At 38.0% G+C, this 18250-nt stretch overlaps 1 protein-coding gene across 1 annotated transcript; it reads right to left on the bottom strand.

Annotated features, from left to right (window-relative positions):
- Positions 1 to 394: 394 nt before the first annotated feature.
- Positions 395 to 5128, bottom strand: LOC139128575 (fibroblast growth factor receptor-like). Its single transcript, XM_070694327.1, has 3 exons — positions 5036 to 5128; positions 4697 to 4796; positions 395 to 658 (listed from the first exon to the last, which is right to left on the bottom strand). The coding sequence occupies exons 1-3, from the start codon at positions 5110 to 5112 to the stop codon at positions 596 to 598; spliced, it is 240 nt and encodes a 79-aa protein (XP_070550428.1). The 5' UTR covers positions 5113 to 5128; the 3' UTR covers positions 395 to 595.
- Positions 5129 to 18250: the final 13122 nt, after the last annotated feature.

Below are 18250 nucleotides of genomic sequence, written 5' to 3'. Positions count from 1 at the left end.
TGATTACTTTTAAAGTACATCTATTTTGCGTAACAGTATTCTGATATGAAATAAAAAAAGTAAAATTCTGTTATTTCATTGTCAATTTAGAATTCGTTTGAAGATATGTCTATCAATTTTTGACACCATCTTCAAATAAAATGAAACGTCCCAACATATTTATGAAAGTAAAGAGCTAAGAATCCTTTCACTTCTGTCTGAAGATTGCAGGATGCATGAAATTTAAGTAACAGATATTATTACTTTTTTTTCATGAAGTAACTGGTGTTATTATTTATAACGCTCTGCTTTAGCTTCCCGCATGATAATTCGCCGGAAAGATAATATATATATATATATATATATATATATATATATATATATATATATATATATATATATTACATATGCATATTGATATGCGTACGTGGGTACGTAGGTTCGTAGCAGGTATGTGGCTATAATGACAAATCTGTCAAAATATAGCTATAGAAAATACAATAATAATTTCACGTTAAAAAATCCTGTCATTAATATCAATCCTGATTAAATAAAAATTGCAGGTTAGGGACAGAGCAGTCTGACGTCTGCAATCAGAAATCTCCGAACTGTTTGTTTACTCCGTGGTTTTAGCATCTTCTTGTACGTCATCAATGGCGTCATTAATTTCTACATAAACCTAAAGACATTAATACAACAAGAAACACAAAATTAACTATGTATAATCTTTATTATTAGTCTGTTTACTTTTTTATTTATTCTTTTCATTTAGTCCATAAGCAAACGGGTGCCAGCCCCTTGCAGAATGAGGTACCCATAACCAACTACCCCGATGGAGCACTGAGGAGTATAGTTAGGCTTTCCAGCTTACATTGTACCAGTGCAGCGTTGTAGCCGAATACCAAGTGTCGCTTTTGTGTTTATTATACGGCTTTCCTGGGGCAAATTTGAGTGTGGCATTCTGGACAATCCCGTGTTTGTTGACATGATCGTATATCTGTTGGTGTTACCGTGTTTCGATCATAAGCGTCATTAACGTAAATATCTCTATATCTTCGAAAAGTTGTCCTGTCTGTGATTATATAGCCTCGTATCGGAGAAAGTAGGTCCTTTGTTGAAGCAAATGGCTTTACTGTTTGTTGGAATATTGCTTCTTTCTTTACAGTTTTTTACTGCATCATTTTTTTCTTTAGAAAAAGAGGAAAGACACTTAAATGTCTTCTTTCCCGGTGTATCATCTCTTTTTGGAGAACCTCTCCTCTGTTTGCTGCCAGGCGAATATATTTCGTAGCGGGGAAAAGCAAGCAGTTTTCATATCGGACCTTTATTGTAATACAATATTCTGAGCGATTATATATTATGATTGCTAGCTATCGTGAACATTATATTTGTAGAGAGTTGGCAACGTTATGATAAGGAAAATTAATCATGTTATAGAACTATTTTAGAGACATCATGTAGAAATACTGTGATGTCGCTCTCTGATTGTATTGTAGCCTTTGAATTTGGTTATAACGACTGACAATGACTCTGACCGACAGTAACCTTACACGTGATGCATTAAGAATTATCTCCCCTTTCCATTTCCTGCACTTTTGAAATAACCATCCATCCTCCTTTAGTGAATGCATTGTTTTAACAACTGCTTGAGTCATTAGCATTGACCCGACGTTGAGTCTGGACCCCCATGCTCGTGCGTTGATACGTTGTTTCATCCTGTGGAACATTTTATTGGCGCAACCTTCCCCTTTCGCATTGCCGACATTTTCACCTGATTTAAGTTAGTATGCACCTCGAAAGAGAGACTTAAACTTTTGCTCTATCTTTCCTCAAGGAATCTTTCCATCATTTTCTTTTAAAATTAAGAATAAAAATAGGGGGTCACCGTGCAAATTTTGGTACTAGAGAAACAAATTACCGAAGATTTACCGATATGAGAAATTCAAAATGGCCGCCATCCTTGTGTTAACTCTATCAGTTCGTGTACACTCTAAATTAGGAGACGTTTAAAATATATCCCATAAACCCCCATGTGACTAAAATAAACCAATCACCGTGTCGATAACGTCATGCAGAACACCACCGCCAACGTTGAGACGTACGTCTGTGGTCTGACCACAGTCCCTCCACCAAACGGTCGGGAAACGCTATTGTCAAAACGTGCGACACGAGGGGATTAGCTGGTAGGATGCGCGTTGCGCTGGCGTTCGCTGTTGATGACGTCACACCAGCTGTAGCGTCCCTCAAAGAGTGGGTACGGTGGTGTCGTCTTCGACGAAGAAACTAGCCTGAATCGGCCGTAAAGTGTACAGCTATTTTGAAACGTCAGCATATTCTCGATAAGCAATATTTCTTTATAAGGAAAGTGGGTGATCTTTTTATTCCCAATCGATTTTCAGCGCTAAATCGGCGTTTGTATTCGCTATCGCGTGTAGGTCATTTTCATTGAATTGCGTCTTTCATGTGTCAGGAGAACATGAATTTTTGTTCGCTCTACACTGCAAAATTATGACGGTCTGTTTCATTCTGATGTCTGTACTTGTGATTAAAGTATACGTAAAATTACACTGACGAACCCAGTTTTTGAATAAAGGTTTATAATGAGACGCAAACTGATAGTTTATTGTGTAATGCTTTGCTCTGCAATTTAGAAAATGGCGTCCACTGACGATGTGTTCGCGTTGTGTGAAGAGTCGAAATATTCATGGTTTTTCGTTTTGATGACTGGTCAAATAAGTTCGATTGGGACCTATTTATCGGATTGAAAGCAATTTCAACTTATTTAAGCGATTCAATAACTGCAAATCGAAATATAAGGGAAGGATAGAAAAGCAGATGACCCAAACTCGGCCGAACGCCATTTTGTTTTTGTGACCCTTGCAGAGTCGATGTTCGATTCTTTGAAATCTTTTTTGATCGCTGTGCCTTGCGTACTACATGGTATTTAACGTAGATTTTCTTGATTTGGTACTTGTATAACACCATTTAAAATACACTGACGACGCAATTTTTGTGATCAAACGTATCCATTGGCGGGAATTTTACGTGAAAAATATTGTTTTGATTCAACCCCATTGCGGTTTTTCTGGCGTGTCATGAAGCCCTATCGAGCCATGTGCTTGATGTGTCACACAGGTCTCCCGGTAGCTGTAAAACAATGCCGCTACGAATAGGAAAATTTACATCAAAGAAAGGTCATTTTTGTTTCGATGTACTATGTCCTCGAAAATCGCTGGCTCCTTGCACTCGTTTTCACGGACGGGGCATGTGAACTTCGTTTTAACTTAAACTGAAAGTTATACAATCAGAACACTGTAGACCTCTTCACTCTGTTCCTCTGAAATGGTGTTGAAATCGATGTCTTGTCATCAAGAGAAATGAAATCATGGTCGTAATGATTACATTGGTGTTGACTGCAAGTGTAGTCCAGTCAAACGCAACCAGCACGTGTAAATACGAAACACAGCCTATGTACGCATGCGCATTGTCCTTTAGTTCATTGCATGTCAGGTAAAAATGGTGTCATCGTTTATGCTAATGTTAGACCAAGTCGCTATAATCTCTTTACGCGAATAAACAGTGTAACGGAAGCGCAACGCGCATCAGGACAATAGAAATACATTGCGTTTCCCGACCGTTTGGTGGAGGGACTGTGGTCTGACACATGCGCATATCGCGACTGCTCAACTCTGCCTATCGAAGAAAACAAAGTTCTTGCCATGGACGGACGGAAGACACTTTCACATGGTCTTCCAGGCGTTTTTAGCTGAGGACTCACAATTGATGTAACCATCGGAGAGCCAGTCATTTCATGTCTTTGTCCACGGTCCGGACCGTGCTTCGTCGTTCCGGCCGTTGATGATTGACATCGTGTCGTGACCAAAAATGAAAAAGAACGCATCAGGGCCACGGCTGGAATACACTACTACTAGTCAGGCGACCGGCGATCAACAATGCTTCCCGTTTTAAAAACCGCGCACCGTTGTGCACCTTTCCGTGGCACCCAAGTGTTAGGCAGCGTTAGAAGGCTGGCTTTCTGCCCCTTCGAATGATATAAGCGATACTAAGTAAGCTCGAAATACGATCGTAAAACGCCCGCAAAAATGGGTCAACTGTCAACATTAAAATCGCGGGCAAGTGTAATGGCGATTTGCGTATTTCAATGACTAAATTCAAAATGATGTAACGATAAAAATCTCGCACGTGCCGCCCTCCAAAGCTGCTATTTATAAAGTTTAGACCATTTTGGAGATATTTTCATTCGAAAGACACCGAATATCTGTCAACTGGTGTTGAAAAAACCGCCGAAAGTTGCCGATGGGCTCGTTCCCGCAAAGTCGTACGTTCACTTCCGCATTCACCAATTTAAATATTCATGAAAAATGCCCTTCTGCCATTGGCCAATACAAAAGGTCATGACTTCAGCAAATGTCTCCTTTTTTAGAGTGTACACGAACTGTCTATGGAGAAAAATTAAAGTTTTCGAAATTCGAAAAACTACGCCGGTGAAAAGTTTTCTTTCACCAAGAGCTTTAAATAAACCCCCACATGTGGTATATCAGAAGAGAATTTTTTTAAATTTTGAGAGTCCGAATGTCTGTCCCCGAGGTGCGTTCTGCCTTAAGCTGTGCATTTTAGTTTATTTGATGGAGAAATTTGGCATGGCTGCTTAGAACGTGTCTAAGATTACAAGATCGTTTCACTATTTTGCGATTACCTGTGTGTCACATTCCATCTCTTCTAGCTCGTGAACAAGATCCTTGAATTTTGGTCTCCGTGACGACTTTTGCGACCAACAGTTCATCATCAGCAGGTACCTACACAGGATGGAATGATAGCTGGATACTCGAATGGTTGATACGCAAACATATTTACTACCTTTTTACGATCAATGTTGTTTTATTTTAGAGTGTTGACAATTTATGGTTTATCATTCTGTATCAAATGAGCCAATTTCATTCCTTCATCATTTTTTCCCATTTCCGAGTAAATGGGACTCTTTAAAATTTTACTAAACATGGTGATACAAATTTGAAGTAAAATCATCAAAACTCACAGGTCCTCATTGCAGTGCTTGGGTCTACTCATTCTACTCCCTAGCTTCAGATATTCAATCACTTCTTTGGGAGACATTCCTGGGTATGGTGTGTTTCCTGAAATGCGAGTATCGGGAAGGAGGTAAACACAGGGTCCTGATGCCATACTATTACATGACATAATCAACCGCCCTTAAATATACCAAATAATGCTTAATCCGATAACATAGAAGGTCAAAACACATTCGTTTATGGAGTTGGCAATCTTTGATGCCACAACCACTCTTTGTCTGTGCACTCACCTAGTGTGACTATCTCCCACACAACCACGCCAAATGACCAAACATCACTCTCTATTGAAAACTCAGAAGACAAGAGTGCTTCCGGTGCCATCCATCGTACAAGGTCTTGCGTCAGAAATAGAAAGCGCAGAACGCATACTTTATGAGGAAAACTCTTTGAATCAAGGCCCCCCATTTTACCAAAGTTTCTGACAATCAAGTATAGTACTCGGTGCGTTCTGTAATCAATGAATATCAAAGAGGTGCACTTACTTGTTGTCGTCACCGTTCCCTCTTAAATTTTCAAGATCTCGTCCAAAGTTTGTAACTTTACAAATTTTGTAGTCATTTAACATAACATTCCTCGCAGCGAGATCACGATGAATTACCTGTATTTAATCAGATGGCATCGATGTTACCTGTTTACAAGAACAGTGGATGGTGTTTTTATTTCGAAATAACAGTAGTTGTAATCCTCCACCTCAAGCTCATTGCCAACGACCTCAAACTATTTGTATTTGAACGGACACGCACGATATAGTGAACATGCATGACAAACTCATCGATATTCGGAGTCGAAACCATTTCCCCACTCTCCCAGTCGTTTTATCATATTTTCCTCTGATAACTTTTTGATCGAATTTTCATCATTTTTAAGATTTCTCTTTTTTTTTCACCTGCTTCAACACGATAAAGTATTCAATTTATAATATTATCGATATACAACATCCGGCTGGTGGTTTTGGTTACCTTGCATTTTGTACGCCGCCGTCAAAACGTTTACAAAACGTGACGCTTTCGAAGGAGTTCTCCATTATTTTGAAATCGATTATTAATTTTCATGTTTTTAGCCTACCTTCTTCGATGACAGGTAAACCATAGCACTCGCAATTTGTCGGGTAAAGCTTATAAGATCACCGCTACTCAGATTCGGCGATTTTCCTTCAGCGTTGGCGTAGTTGTCCACGTTTGATTTTCGAAAATCTCTCAAGTACTTCTGCAAGTTGCCGAGTGCCATATAATCTAACAGCAAATACACTGGTTCTGTAAAACAAAAGCCATTGTCAGTGGAATTATCAGAAAAAATAGACGAGATCAATTCTCTTTAAAATACTTGATGTTATACTAACCTGTGTCGGTACAACATCCGATCAGCGAGAGGACGTTTTTGTGCCGACCGATCGTTTTAAGTAACTCCAGTTCATCTGTTAACTTCTGTTTGTCGTCTTCAGTGGCGTTATCTAGACACACAGATGAAAATACAATTTATAAAGTCAAAGTTTACATCTTATTATATATTTTTTTTTCATTTATTTTTATTAGTAATTGTCAGTTTAATATTTCATAAAAGCGATAAAAAGATGAATTATTCCGTCAGATAACGTATAAATGCACCTCTCTCGCATCTCTCTCTCTCTCTCTCTCTCTCTCCTCTCTCTCTCTCTCTCTCTCTCTCTCTCTCTCTCTCTCTCTCTCTTTACAATTGCGCGAGAGTACATCGATACCTTTGACAGTCTTCAATGCCACCACAATCACACCGTCTCTGCCGCAAAGTTCCCATGCTTCGGCCTTGAAAACCCTGCCAAACGTGCCTTCGCCAATCAAATCTTTCTGACGAACGTACTCTTTTGGAAACTCAAGAACGATCTCGCCAGGCATCGCATACTCTGTATTGGTGTCAGACTTCGTATTCGACAGAGAAGCGTACTGCTCAAGGGTCGTGTAGACAGAGGCCTGTAGAAGGTAATTCAGATGTTTTGGATAGGTTAGATTATGTGGCCAAGCTGAACTTGAATAACTGGAGATCTATTGTTAGAATAAAAACTTTCAAGACATCGTTTCACCAGACTTGGCAATGATGTCATAGGCTTACATAACTGTCAAGAGTGCTTGTGAAATAGTTACAAACATATTATGTCATTCGGTATACTGTATCACTTTGACCACATTCCTTCTATCCACAGTTATTATTGTTGACGTAGTTCATAGAAGTAAACATAAAAGATTTCATTTGAATTTCGAACTAGACACAATTTCCGGGAAAAAAATATTCATTCTGGATTGCTACCGCACGGAGGCTTACAGTATATAATTTTCAACACCACTCCAGTGTACGTATTTGCACACTATTTTCCCGACAGCATATTTGTGGACCTGTCGTACAAAACATGCGTGCCCTAAGGTGATAAAACAAAAAACTCTTATAACCTCCACAAATGTAATACTCTCCACAAATGTAATATCAACCACAATTGTAATAAAATCAACCACAAATGTAATAAAAATGTCAACCTATGTAACAACCTGCAACCACAAATGTAATAAACAATTAACCATAAATGTAATAAAACTCAACCATAAATGTAATAAACTTGAACTTGCATATGTGATCATTTGTTTATCAATGCCCTGAGTAAATAATAACTTTAATAAGACTAGTGTAATGTTATTGCATACTTTCCTGAAACTAGGTTTCCTTCCGAAACACAGAATAGAATACTTTGAGAACGCTATCAGAAAACGGCGAGGTACCCATCAAAGCGTTAGATAATGGAAGCGGAACAGCAGTTATAGACACTGATAATAACATTATAAGGAAGCGTCAAAATAACTCGTCAACCATTGATACCACACAAAGTTTATGACAGATGACTCAGAACAAATAACAGAGAAATATGAAACCTTATGACAGAAACTTACGACACAAAACATGTTGACGAGAACATGTATCCATGTTTAAATCTAGTAAAAACAATACGAACACTACCTTGAACACAGTAGAACAAAATTAGACATCCTAACATCCCCAGTGAAGGAACAAACATCAAGTGGGACAACATATGAATACAGATTATTCCACACATTTATCCACATAAGATGAATTTGAGGCGACTGATTAAGAAAGTACGGCAATTTTGAAAAAAAGGCGTTAAAGGATCGTAGTGTTATACAGTCTCCTCCACTCTGGAGTAGAGACTGCACTGACGTTCAGATTACAGCTGTGTCTCGCCATGGCCAATCAGTTTTGTACCAAAATAGGGAAACGTAAAATACACTTTCAAATGTACAAAACACACTAAACGCAAACAATTAAGATATGAATAATGTGTGGAGTTGCTTTCCTTATTACAAAGATGAATATTTAAGGGCTAATTCCTCAATTGCAACGACAAAATAGATTTATTACATTTATGGTTGACAAGTATTACATTTATGGGTAATTTTTTTATTACATTTATGGTTACCATTTATTACAATTGTGGTTGGTGTTTTTATTACATTTATGGTTGATTTTTTTACATTTATGGGTGATATTACATTTATGGGTGCACTTTATTACAATTATGGTTGATATTACATTTATGGAGATTATTACATTTGTGGAGGTTACAACTCTTACCTGTGACATATCTCGCAAGTCAAGCTCTTGATATTGATCTGTCTCTCCTTCCGACTGCATATTAAAACATAATTATATTATAAATTAGATAAAACAGGAAAGGGTAGACATAACATATCCGATGATGTATTCTACCCACTTATATTATATCTATGCACCGTCTCCGTTGACATTGCACCTGAATACTCAAACTTAATCGCATCACAGAGGTTTCATAATTTAGGTACTATGCCATCATTTAGAAGTGCCCGTACCTTTAACAATTGAAGTCTGAGGGAAATCGAGAGACCGAACAATACATTCCCTTTGCGGAAGAGCAAAAATCACATCAATATTGATAACAGCCTCATGAAGATAATATTCATATATATTGTTTGGTGTGGACCCCCGCAGAAATTTTTTCCATGCAAGCTATTTGTGGTTAGAATTGTAGTCGCTACACTGATACCGAAGAGCGCCTCCCATGTCAATTCATAAAGCATGAATTCATAAAGTACATGTGTCCGTTTCATTTTCTGTAACCCTTTGATAAATATCTCCGAGAGAATAATGACAGTAAAGGTCAAAATAGACAAAAGGGGAGAAATTGAACTTATCAGATCAGTCACTTTTGATTTACTTTAATGTGCTTCTTACCCTTCTCTCCCGCACTAATTTTCCTTTTCTTTTTCTCAAGAGAACTACCACAACAACAACTGACACTGCTAAAACCACGATAACACTCATCGTTGAAACAACAGGTACGACGACTGAGTACTCATCTCCAAAAATAAAGAAACAAAGAAAGATCATGTACGTTAATACCTGATATCTGTGAGATAAATGCAAGACACTAAAAATATATACCATTTGCTGCAAAGAAAATAAACATTTGAATACATTAATTTGAAACAACCTTGGTCATTTCTGGTATCTTTAAAGCCACAATTTTCAATCCCAGGTTCTCGCATTAGTGGATTTCTCCTCCCAGTCAAACACTTGGCCAGTACGACGTTTGATTTCTATAACATTAATTACACAAACTGATCTCCACCTTTCGGCGCCTTTTGTAAATCTTGCAAACAGAGTTTATATAAGCGTTTGATTGACGGTCGATTCAAATCGCCAACGGTCATTGCTTCCCCACCACTAACGCTCGAATTTCCTAAAATATCGTCTTCCAGTCGCGTTAGAATCTGAATATAGCCACATAGTTGGATCGGCAGCAACTTCGCGCTGACCGCTTGGCAAGTCTTTTTGCAGCCGGGAAAAACTAAAAAGTTGCATATTCTGGAGCATGTGCCCGTGTATTACCTGTTTAGTGTCAACTTATACAATGAACACCTTCATAGCTTCGCGCCTTTTAAAGGGAGGTTCCGCCTTTGAGGGTGTGAAATGACTTCGACTTACTGGTGTTGAAAACTAATGTCTTAACTGCTTATCATAAGAAATGACATAATACGTTTTGGTGTCACAAATTCTCTAAGTATTTAATATAATATCATACATAGAGTAAAAGTTGTTATTTATGCAATTGCAATTCACAAAAAGTATGAAAATTGCCTTTCATTTTCAACACGTTCCGAAGAAGAGTAAGACACACATATTTGATGAAATAAAATACAATTTGCAATTAAATATAATTGAGAACATTACTGTAACACTTTTTGACAAGTGCCGTAAACTTTATTGTTATCAAAATTCATTCTATGAACTAAAATGTTGTGACGCCGCTTAAAAAAATTGCAAGTGAGATTTCCCTGACTACAACACGCAATTTAAAATAGAACACCATTCTACTACAGTAACTGCTGATTTATAGGAAAAAAAACTTACACGATTGAAGAAAAGGCAGAAATAACCAATGTAGTACGTTATGAACCTTTTTTAACGAAGCATGGGTGCAAAATAAATAATTTTTTGATTAGAATTTAGGTCACAATATAACATTACGTCATCAGTACTAGATATTGTCAACCCACTTATCAACGTCCACAATAATATTCCAAGTAAAGGCAGAAATGTGTTTACAATCAATTAAAGTGTATTCGAATTGATATGTTTTCCAAAAGTAAATTGGAAAAACATGATTTCATTAATTAACATCTTCGTCAACTGAGTGTTATCGTATAATTGAATTTAATAAGAATCAAAATGTAATACTCATTGTGCATTATCTGCTAATTTCCTAACCTGATAAGGTTACATTTAGCTCTATTTGACGTTAATCTGTTCCGAGCTTATTTTCAGCAGTGTAGATGTACTCCTTTCCATCGTCTTCGATTACACTAGTGATGGCATAAGTATACTACTGTCTTCTCCTAAATCTAAGTTTTTCCCATCTTTCTTCCGTGTTACGTTGGCATTTGGTTTGGCATCGACTGTATAGTTAAGACAGACGACCCAACAGTCACGGCGATTGTTTCTTTATCCTCGTCTGAAATGCTTGGTTTGTCTGAGAACATAATTGGAATGTGCAAACATCTGAATAAACGAATTATGGTCATTGAATTGTCAAAATATCGATCGATTATTCTTACAGTGTTCGTTCCATTCTCTCTTTGTGTTGTAGTACATTCCTGGACCACTACATTTGTGCACTTGCTTTCTTATCCAATACTGAAAATTGTGATTAGTTCTGTCTTAAAATCATTCATAGTTTTTTATCAAGTCTGATATTTATAGAAACCCCTTTTCATACCCGTTGACAATCTTGAGCCTTGGACATCGACCACTCTTTATATTTGTTGCCTGCATCATAGGTGTCACAACTTCTTTATTATTCAAAATCAATAAAACATGAGTTTATGTCTGTATATGATTACGTTGGGCCAATAGAGTGACTTTTGATGATATCATTTCACTAATTTTCGTTATCATTTATAGTTGAACTTTGAGATAACATCAACCAGTACATATCATGACAGCTTTTTTACCGTTGACCAGTGAAATCAGTCAAGAAAACAGTTTAAATATAAATGATAATGGCTCTTTGCTTTCCACGTATGAACGCTATGATGACAAGCTGAGAAGTCGCTGTTTCATCATGATGAGGAAATAGAACAGGATTCGTACAGGCATACAAATAAAAAATAGCGAAAGAAATATTTGCATGTCAACGAATTCTTAGTTGACAATCTCTCGAAATGCTTCTACATATTTAGTTTTTCTTATCTCAACTCCCAATTGCCGATATCTAGAATACTCACAATGAACAATGATTGGTATTTCTGACCGTCCTTATTCCACTGTCTACACTTTGGTCTACAATTGCTTCAAAATAGTAGCTGCCATTGTGCCAGCGCTGCGTGACCTCGAGGTCAAAGGTGTGATTCGTGACCCCGTCCTTATTCTCAACACTGTCTACCTGGTTCACAGTTTAATTAACGTGAAGTAGTACAAGGGAAGTTGGATCTGGTACTCAGTCAGTCACTGAGCATGTAACCGTAACTTGAGTTTTGTGTTCTTCTGCTGCAGCTGATGCCCAACGATGTCAACAGTTGGCATTTGGCAATTGGCCTATTGACAAATAAAAAAACGAGATGTTCATTGCCAATGGATCTTGGCAAAGTCAAAAACTGGAAGACAATAATCCATATTGGACTCATTTGTATCAACATGCATACCGATCAAACGACCGTGAAAACGTAATAATCTATGACACTTCAATATAAATTAGACGGTCATATTTTAAAGGGACAAAGTCGGCAATTTTTCATGAATTTTGTTTGATACGATATTGTTCAACAAATTGAAACAAAACGGATGACCATGCATATATTCGACCCGGTTTTAGATACGATACGTGAAACCATCGCGAGAAAGAACAAATGGTCATGACAATTGATTCGTTCTCGCGAAGGTTTCATTTAATTTGTCGAAAACCGGGGTCGAATGTATGGTCACCCATTTATTCTGTATCATTGATCATGTCAAACAATATGAATAGAGTCTCGTATCAAACAAAATTAATGAAAAATGGCCGACTTGGTCCCTTTAAATGTACTCTATTAAATCTTATGTACCCAGGAGGACTTTAAGGGACCAAAGAGGTCTTGCACAAAAGAAATTCAAGTGGCAACGAAAAACTTTAAGCTGACCTTGGCTTTGAATAGTAAAGAGAACCCAAAGCGTTCTAAACTTACAGGTAAAGACAGAAAGTAAAAGAAATCATAAGTCAACTAAAGAAGGATGATGGAGCAGTGTGTGAAAATGACATTGACATTGCTACGGTCCTGAACGAAGTCTTCACAATTTTTTTTACGGAAGAAGATACCAGTAGACTACCCACGCCTATGGCTGTCTTTACAGATACACTTGATGAAAATTTGTTAGATGTAGATGTTACGGAGGAAGCCTGGCATCGCCATTTATGCCGTCTGACAATTACAAAGTCTGCTGGCCCTGATAAGATGTACCACAGTATCCATTAATCCTGAAAGAATGTGCATCAATTATGTGTAAACCACTTCCAGTGGTATTCAGCAAATCATTACAGTCATCAGAAGTACCCATACACTGGAGGATAGCGAACATAACACCGATATTAAAAAAAAGAGAAGTAAATCAAATGCAGCAAATTATCGCCCAGTCAGCCTTACTTCAATGCTCGGAAAGGTTACGGAATCCTGTTTGAGGGACGCTCTTAGTTGAACATTTAGAGAAGGAAAGTTTGATTAATGACACTAAATGTGGCTTCCGGGCACATAGATCATGTTTGACAACCTTATTAGAATTATTTGATGACATAAAACTAGATGTTGACGAAGGAATACCTAGCTGTGGATGTCATTTACCTGGACTTTTCAAAAGCATCCGACAAAGTACGATAAGCAAGATTGTGGTGCAAACTACGGAGTCATGTTGTCGGTGGCAAAGTGACTAACTGGACTAAAAGTTGGCTGAATAATCGAAAGCAACGTGTTGTCATTCGAGGTGCCTGCTCTAATTGGTCTTCTGTACCCAGTGGCGTTCCCCAGGGATCAGTGTCGGGACCAGTTCTATTTTTAATCTACATCAATAATATTGACAGTGGTATCCACTCTAAAACAAAGACGTGGCAAATGAAATTCAACATTGACAAATGTAATTTAGTAATGCATATAGGTCCAAAAAACCAGGAACTCAACTATGTTATGAATATAAATGAGACACCACTAGCTGCAGTAACACAAGAAAAAGACATTGGAGTAACAGTCCACAAATCATTTACACCATCCAGTCGTTGTGTTGAAGCAGTAAAGAAGGCAAACAAGACTCCTGGATTAATTAACAGATCTTTTCTTTTAAGTCAAAGGACATCATAGTGAGATTGTACAAGCAATTTTCCAGACCGTCGCAGGAATATGCCATACAGGAATTGTTACCCTGGTTACATAAGGACATTTACATGATAGAAAAGGTACAGAGAAGAACTACACGATTAATACCAGAATTACGCTATTTTCGTTGTGAAGAGAGACAACCTGGGAAGGCTTGATTTGACACCTTTGAGTTTAAGAAGACAGAGGGGTGATATGGTCCAGATGTATAAGATAATGACCAATTGTGTTCACTGCAAACTGAAATTCCAGGAACCCGGTAACATTTCAACGAGAGAACATGTCTACAAAAATAACAAAACTCATGCAAAGCTGGATGTCAGGAAGCACTTCTTTTCATGCAGGATTGTAAATGAGTGGAACAGTCTGCCAGACAAGGTCGTCACATCACCAAGAGTCAATGCTTTCAAAAACACCATTGACTCATACTATACTGCCAGAAACGGATAGAGGGATGTTCACAATCCTGAAAGGATTACTAATCAGGTAAACTGAACCGAACTGAACTGAACTTCGAGATTCATCACGTAATCAAGAATGGTGACATCAGTACAGCCGATGTAATACTTTGGTATATTTATGATGAAGACAGTGATATTAGTGATCAGCTCGATCATCCATTTGATCCATTCAGGTCTAGTCTGTGTGATGTGCTCAAGAATGTCTTTATCTTGCAGACGGGTCATAAGATCGTTCAAGTCTTGTCGATTTCTTATTAAAGTGGGTGCATCTAAGAGGTGATTATTATTGGATGGATAGAAGTACCGCAAGGTTCCCGTCTCTACGTGTCGCATGATAAAACCCAGAGCAAGATGGATCTTGTATTGTGTGGACTCCCTTCGCTCATCTGATAAGTGTCTTCTGCACACACCTAGATGGAATCTGACTACCTTTGGTCGCCGCTCCATCTCTGCAGCAGCTCCTGTCCTTTGGAACTCTATAGCCCTGGATATGATCCTGCTAAACGTTTTTACACACAGTTACAGCTTTGGTATATGAAAAGCTGTACCAAGTTTCATAAAATTTGAGTCGGTATTTCTTGACATATTGTCAAGTTTATGAAAATTCATTAAATATGCAAATTAGCGATTAAATGACATTATCCTGCTAAATATCTATGCACACTGTTACAGCTTTCGTATATCAAAAGCTAGACCACAATTCATCAAATTTGAGTGGATATTTCTTGACATAAATCCCTCATTACAAAAATCCATCAAATATACAAATTCGCTATAAATTGACATGATCCTGCTATATCTTTTTGCACAAAGTTACCACTCTGGTGTAGAAACATATGTACGAAGTTTCATCAAATTTGAGTTTGTATTTATTGGAATATTACCAGAATTATGAAAATTCATGAAATACGCAAATTAGTAATTAATTGAAGCAGTACTGACAAATGTCTTTGTGTGTTATAGAACCTGTTTGTGACCTACATGTGTACTAAGTGTCATCAAATTGTGTTCAGTCTTTTAAGAAACTGACCAGGTCCATTTTTTTCAAAAATCACAAATTATGCAAATGAGCGCTAATTATGCATGCCACACCCTAAACAATGAACTTGCATATGTATTCTATAGTATTTTATTCTTTACCAAGCTTCAAAGAAATTGGCTCAGGCATGTCTGAGGTATCTGCGTGGACAGACGGACAGACGGACCGACGGACCGTGTCTAAGTCATAAGACCCCAGGACTTTGTCCGGGGGAGTAAAAATGTATATTGAAGAAATTAAAAGGGATATAATGTTAACCGTATTAATGCAGAATGAGAGAGAGAGAGAGAGAGAGAGAGAGAGAGAGAGAGAGAGAGAGAGAGATTTACCTTTGAGCAGGTTGAGTTGATCCTGCGATATTTTTGCTTCTCTCCTTTTTCAGCATTCTAGGGCGCATTTATATTCAAAAATTTAAAAAATTAATATTTTAGAAGCGTTTCCCTCTAAAATAAAATGCGTGACAGTTAGTGTTTCAACGTCAAAACATCATGGTGCATGTAATTTACCGTTGAAGGTTAATTATTTGTACAAATATAAATTTCAACTTACTATGGGGAACCAATGTAGGATGTTGACAATGTACATTCAGATGGTTTGTTTTCCACAGGGAAACTACCACACACAAAGGGAAACCATATTAACTTAAAAACAACCATAATGTAAATTTTAGTTGAATGGTTTAATTTAGAATTGGTACCGTGCCTACCAAAGAAGACACACGATGTACGCTTTTACATGCTCACATACTGCTGATATAACTTCCGCAGTGTAAACATTATAAATAGAGTGACGTCAATAAAGGATAGATTGTACAAAGATGCTTGCATTTTAAGAGATCGATAATACCTGTCTTTGCCGGCGCCAGACATCCATCAAATCGGAACCAACACTGAGTAGTAGTCAGCTGTCATGTGTTTTACAGTTTCGAAATTTCAAAAACATACCTTTGATAGTTTGGAAGATGATACACAAGCAGAATCAAAAGACGACTGTTTGTGGCTCTTACAGCACACTGAAAATGAAGTTACAGAACAGAGCCGTGTGTATGCACTGCACCAGACACGTTCGATACGGTAAAGTCAAATATCGTGAACTGGTTGAAACGATTGACACTGATTTATTATTTAGTTTATTTTGCTTTCCGTTTTACAGAGCATTCGGGTTGACATCTATATGGTTGACATGGTACCACTCTACGGTATCGGGATAAATTTGAAAAAACCTACATGCTCTGAAATAGAGAATATACAAGCTGACGACATATGGTATGTGGCGCGCGCCGGCCCTAATAGCGTCACATCACAAGCCTGCGTACAATCAACTCCTCATTTATTTATTCATTCAATCGATTGTGAACGGTTCTTTTATAGTTTCATCGTATAGATATCGGTTAAATATTTGCTGTCATCGGAGACGAAATACTTCATTACACTTGGAGTGGTTTGCGTTATATCCATATTACATGGCATAAGTATACAAACAGACACCTATCGGCCGGTTATTGAAAATAAAATTGACGGCTGATAAAAACCTCATAATTTTAGAAAAACACGATTGCATAGTCTATCCCAAAACTTACCTAGCTATTGTCCGACACTTGTCTTCAATACCGCTGCTCAAGATTGATAATGTCTTGCTATTGACGTGCCGAAAACTCCGGAGAATGCCCCAGCTCATGATGTAATGGACAATGAATATATTCAGTTCAGTGCAGTAACAGACAAAATATGTCGGTAGATGGCACACTTTTGCATCAACGCCACAGTGCAGGCATTGTGAGGTATGGATACAGTTGCGGGTACTTTATAGCCCTCCCACTTTAAACAATCTCAAATAGACCAACCAGGTGATCAGTATAAAAAGGAACGTGTGCAGACTTTACAAATTGGGCAATGGAGGACCACCTATCCCGACTTCGATAATTTAAATGAACCGATTAGGATTAAGTGTCAACAAGGGGGCCATACTACTTTTCTTTGATGAGTTAGGGGGTCAGTTGCCACAAGTCAGTTGCCGCATTGCCACGGTCAGAAATTAGGGGAGTGGTGCGTGCCACAACTGTAACTTTGCGATGCGAGCAAAGAGCTTAGGTGTCACTATTTAACTTTTTGGGGTAAGCTAGGCGGTCCAGCGCCACACAGTTGCCACCTCACCACTTTCTAAATTTTATTTGGGGTTAGATACAATGTGCCACAACTGTAAGCCTTCCAGGCGAGCGCAAATGGCTCAGATTTTAAATTTTAACTTTTTTTGGTGAGCGATAGGTCCAAAATTAGGGGGGCCGCGCCACTTTTTTATTTTTTAGGGTAAGCTAGGGTAGCTTTAACACATTTTCAATATTTTTTGTAAGCTAGGTGGTCCAGTACCACAGCACCATGGTCCCGAATTTGGGACACGCCACTTTTTTGGAGGGGTGAGCAAGGGGGACTTTGGCACATATTGTCATACTTTTAGGTAAGCTGGGGGGGGGGGGCTTTGGCACACGCTATGGAAAAAAAATGAGAGTTATAAGGTGCCGTTCTATGCTACTCGTCGACATCTGCCATACGAATCGTTCCATTCTATCGATCTGGTCTTGTTTAACTTGCATGAATTTGACAACCATTAAGAGAGATAAATGCGCAATCACGTTGTGAATAAGTCAGCCTGCACAATTATTGCGTACAGAAGACAATGCGTCAACGTGCGCTTTTTATGCTAATATAATTTGTATTTCAATATGCTCCCAGTAGAAAAACAAAAAATGATGAGAAT

The sequence above is a fragment of the Ptychodera flava genome, unplaced genomic scaffold (genome assembly GCF_041260155.1).
Source record: "Ptychodera flava strain L36383 unplaced genomic scaffold, AS_Pfla_20210202 Scaffold_60__1_contigs__length_796720_pilon, whole genome shotgun sequence".
In the NCBI taxonomy this organism is placed as follows: domain Eukaryota; kingdom Metazoa; phylum Hemichordata; class Enteropneusta; family Ptychoderidae; genus Ptychodera; species Ptychodera flava.
Note: the sequence above shows the minus strand (reverse complement) of the source record. Positions and strands in the feature narration are given on the sequence as shown.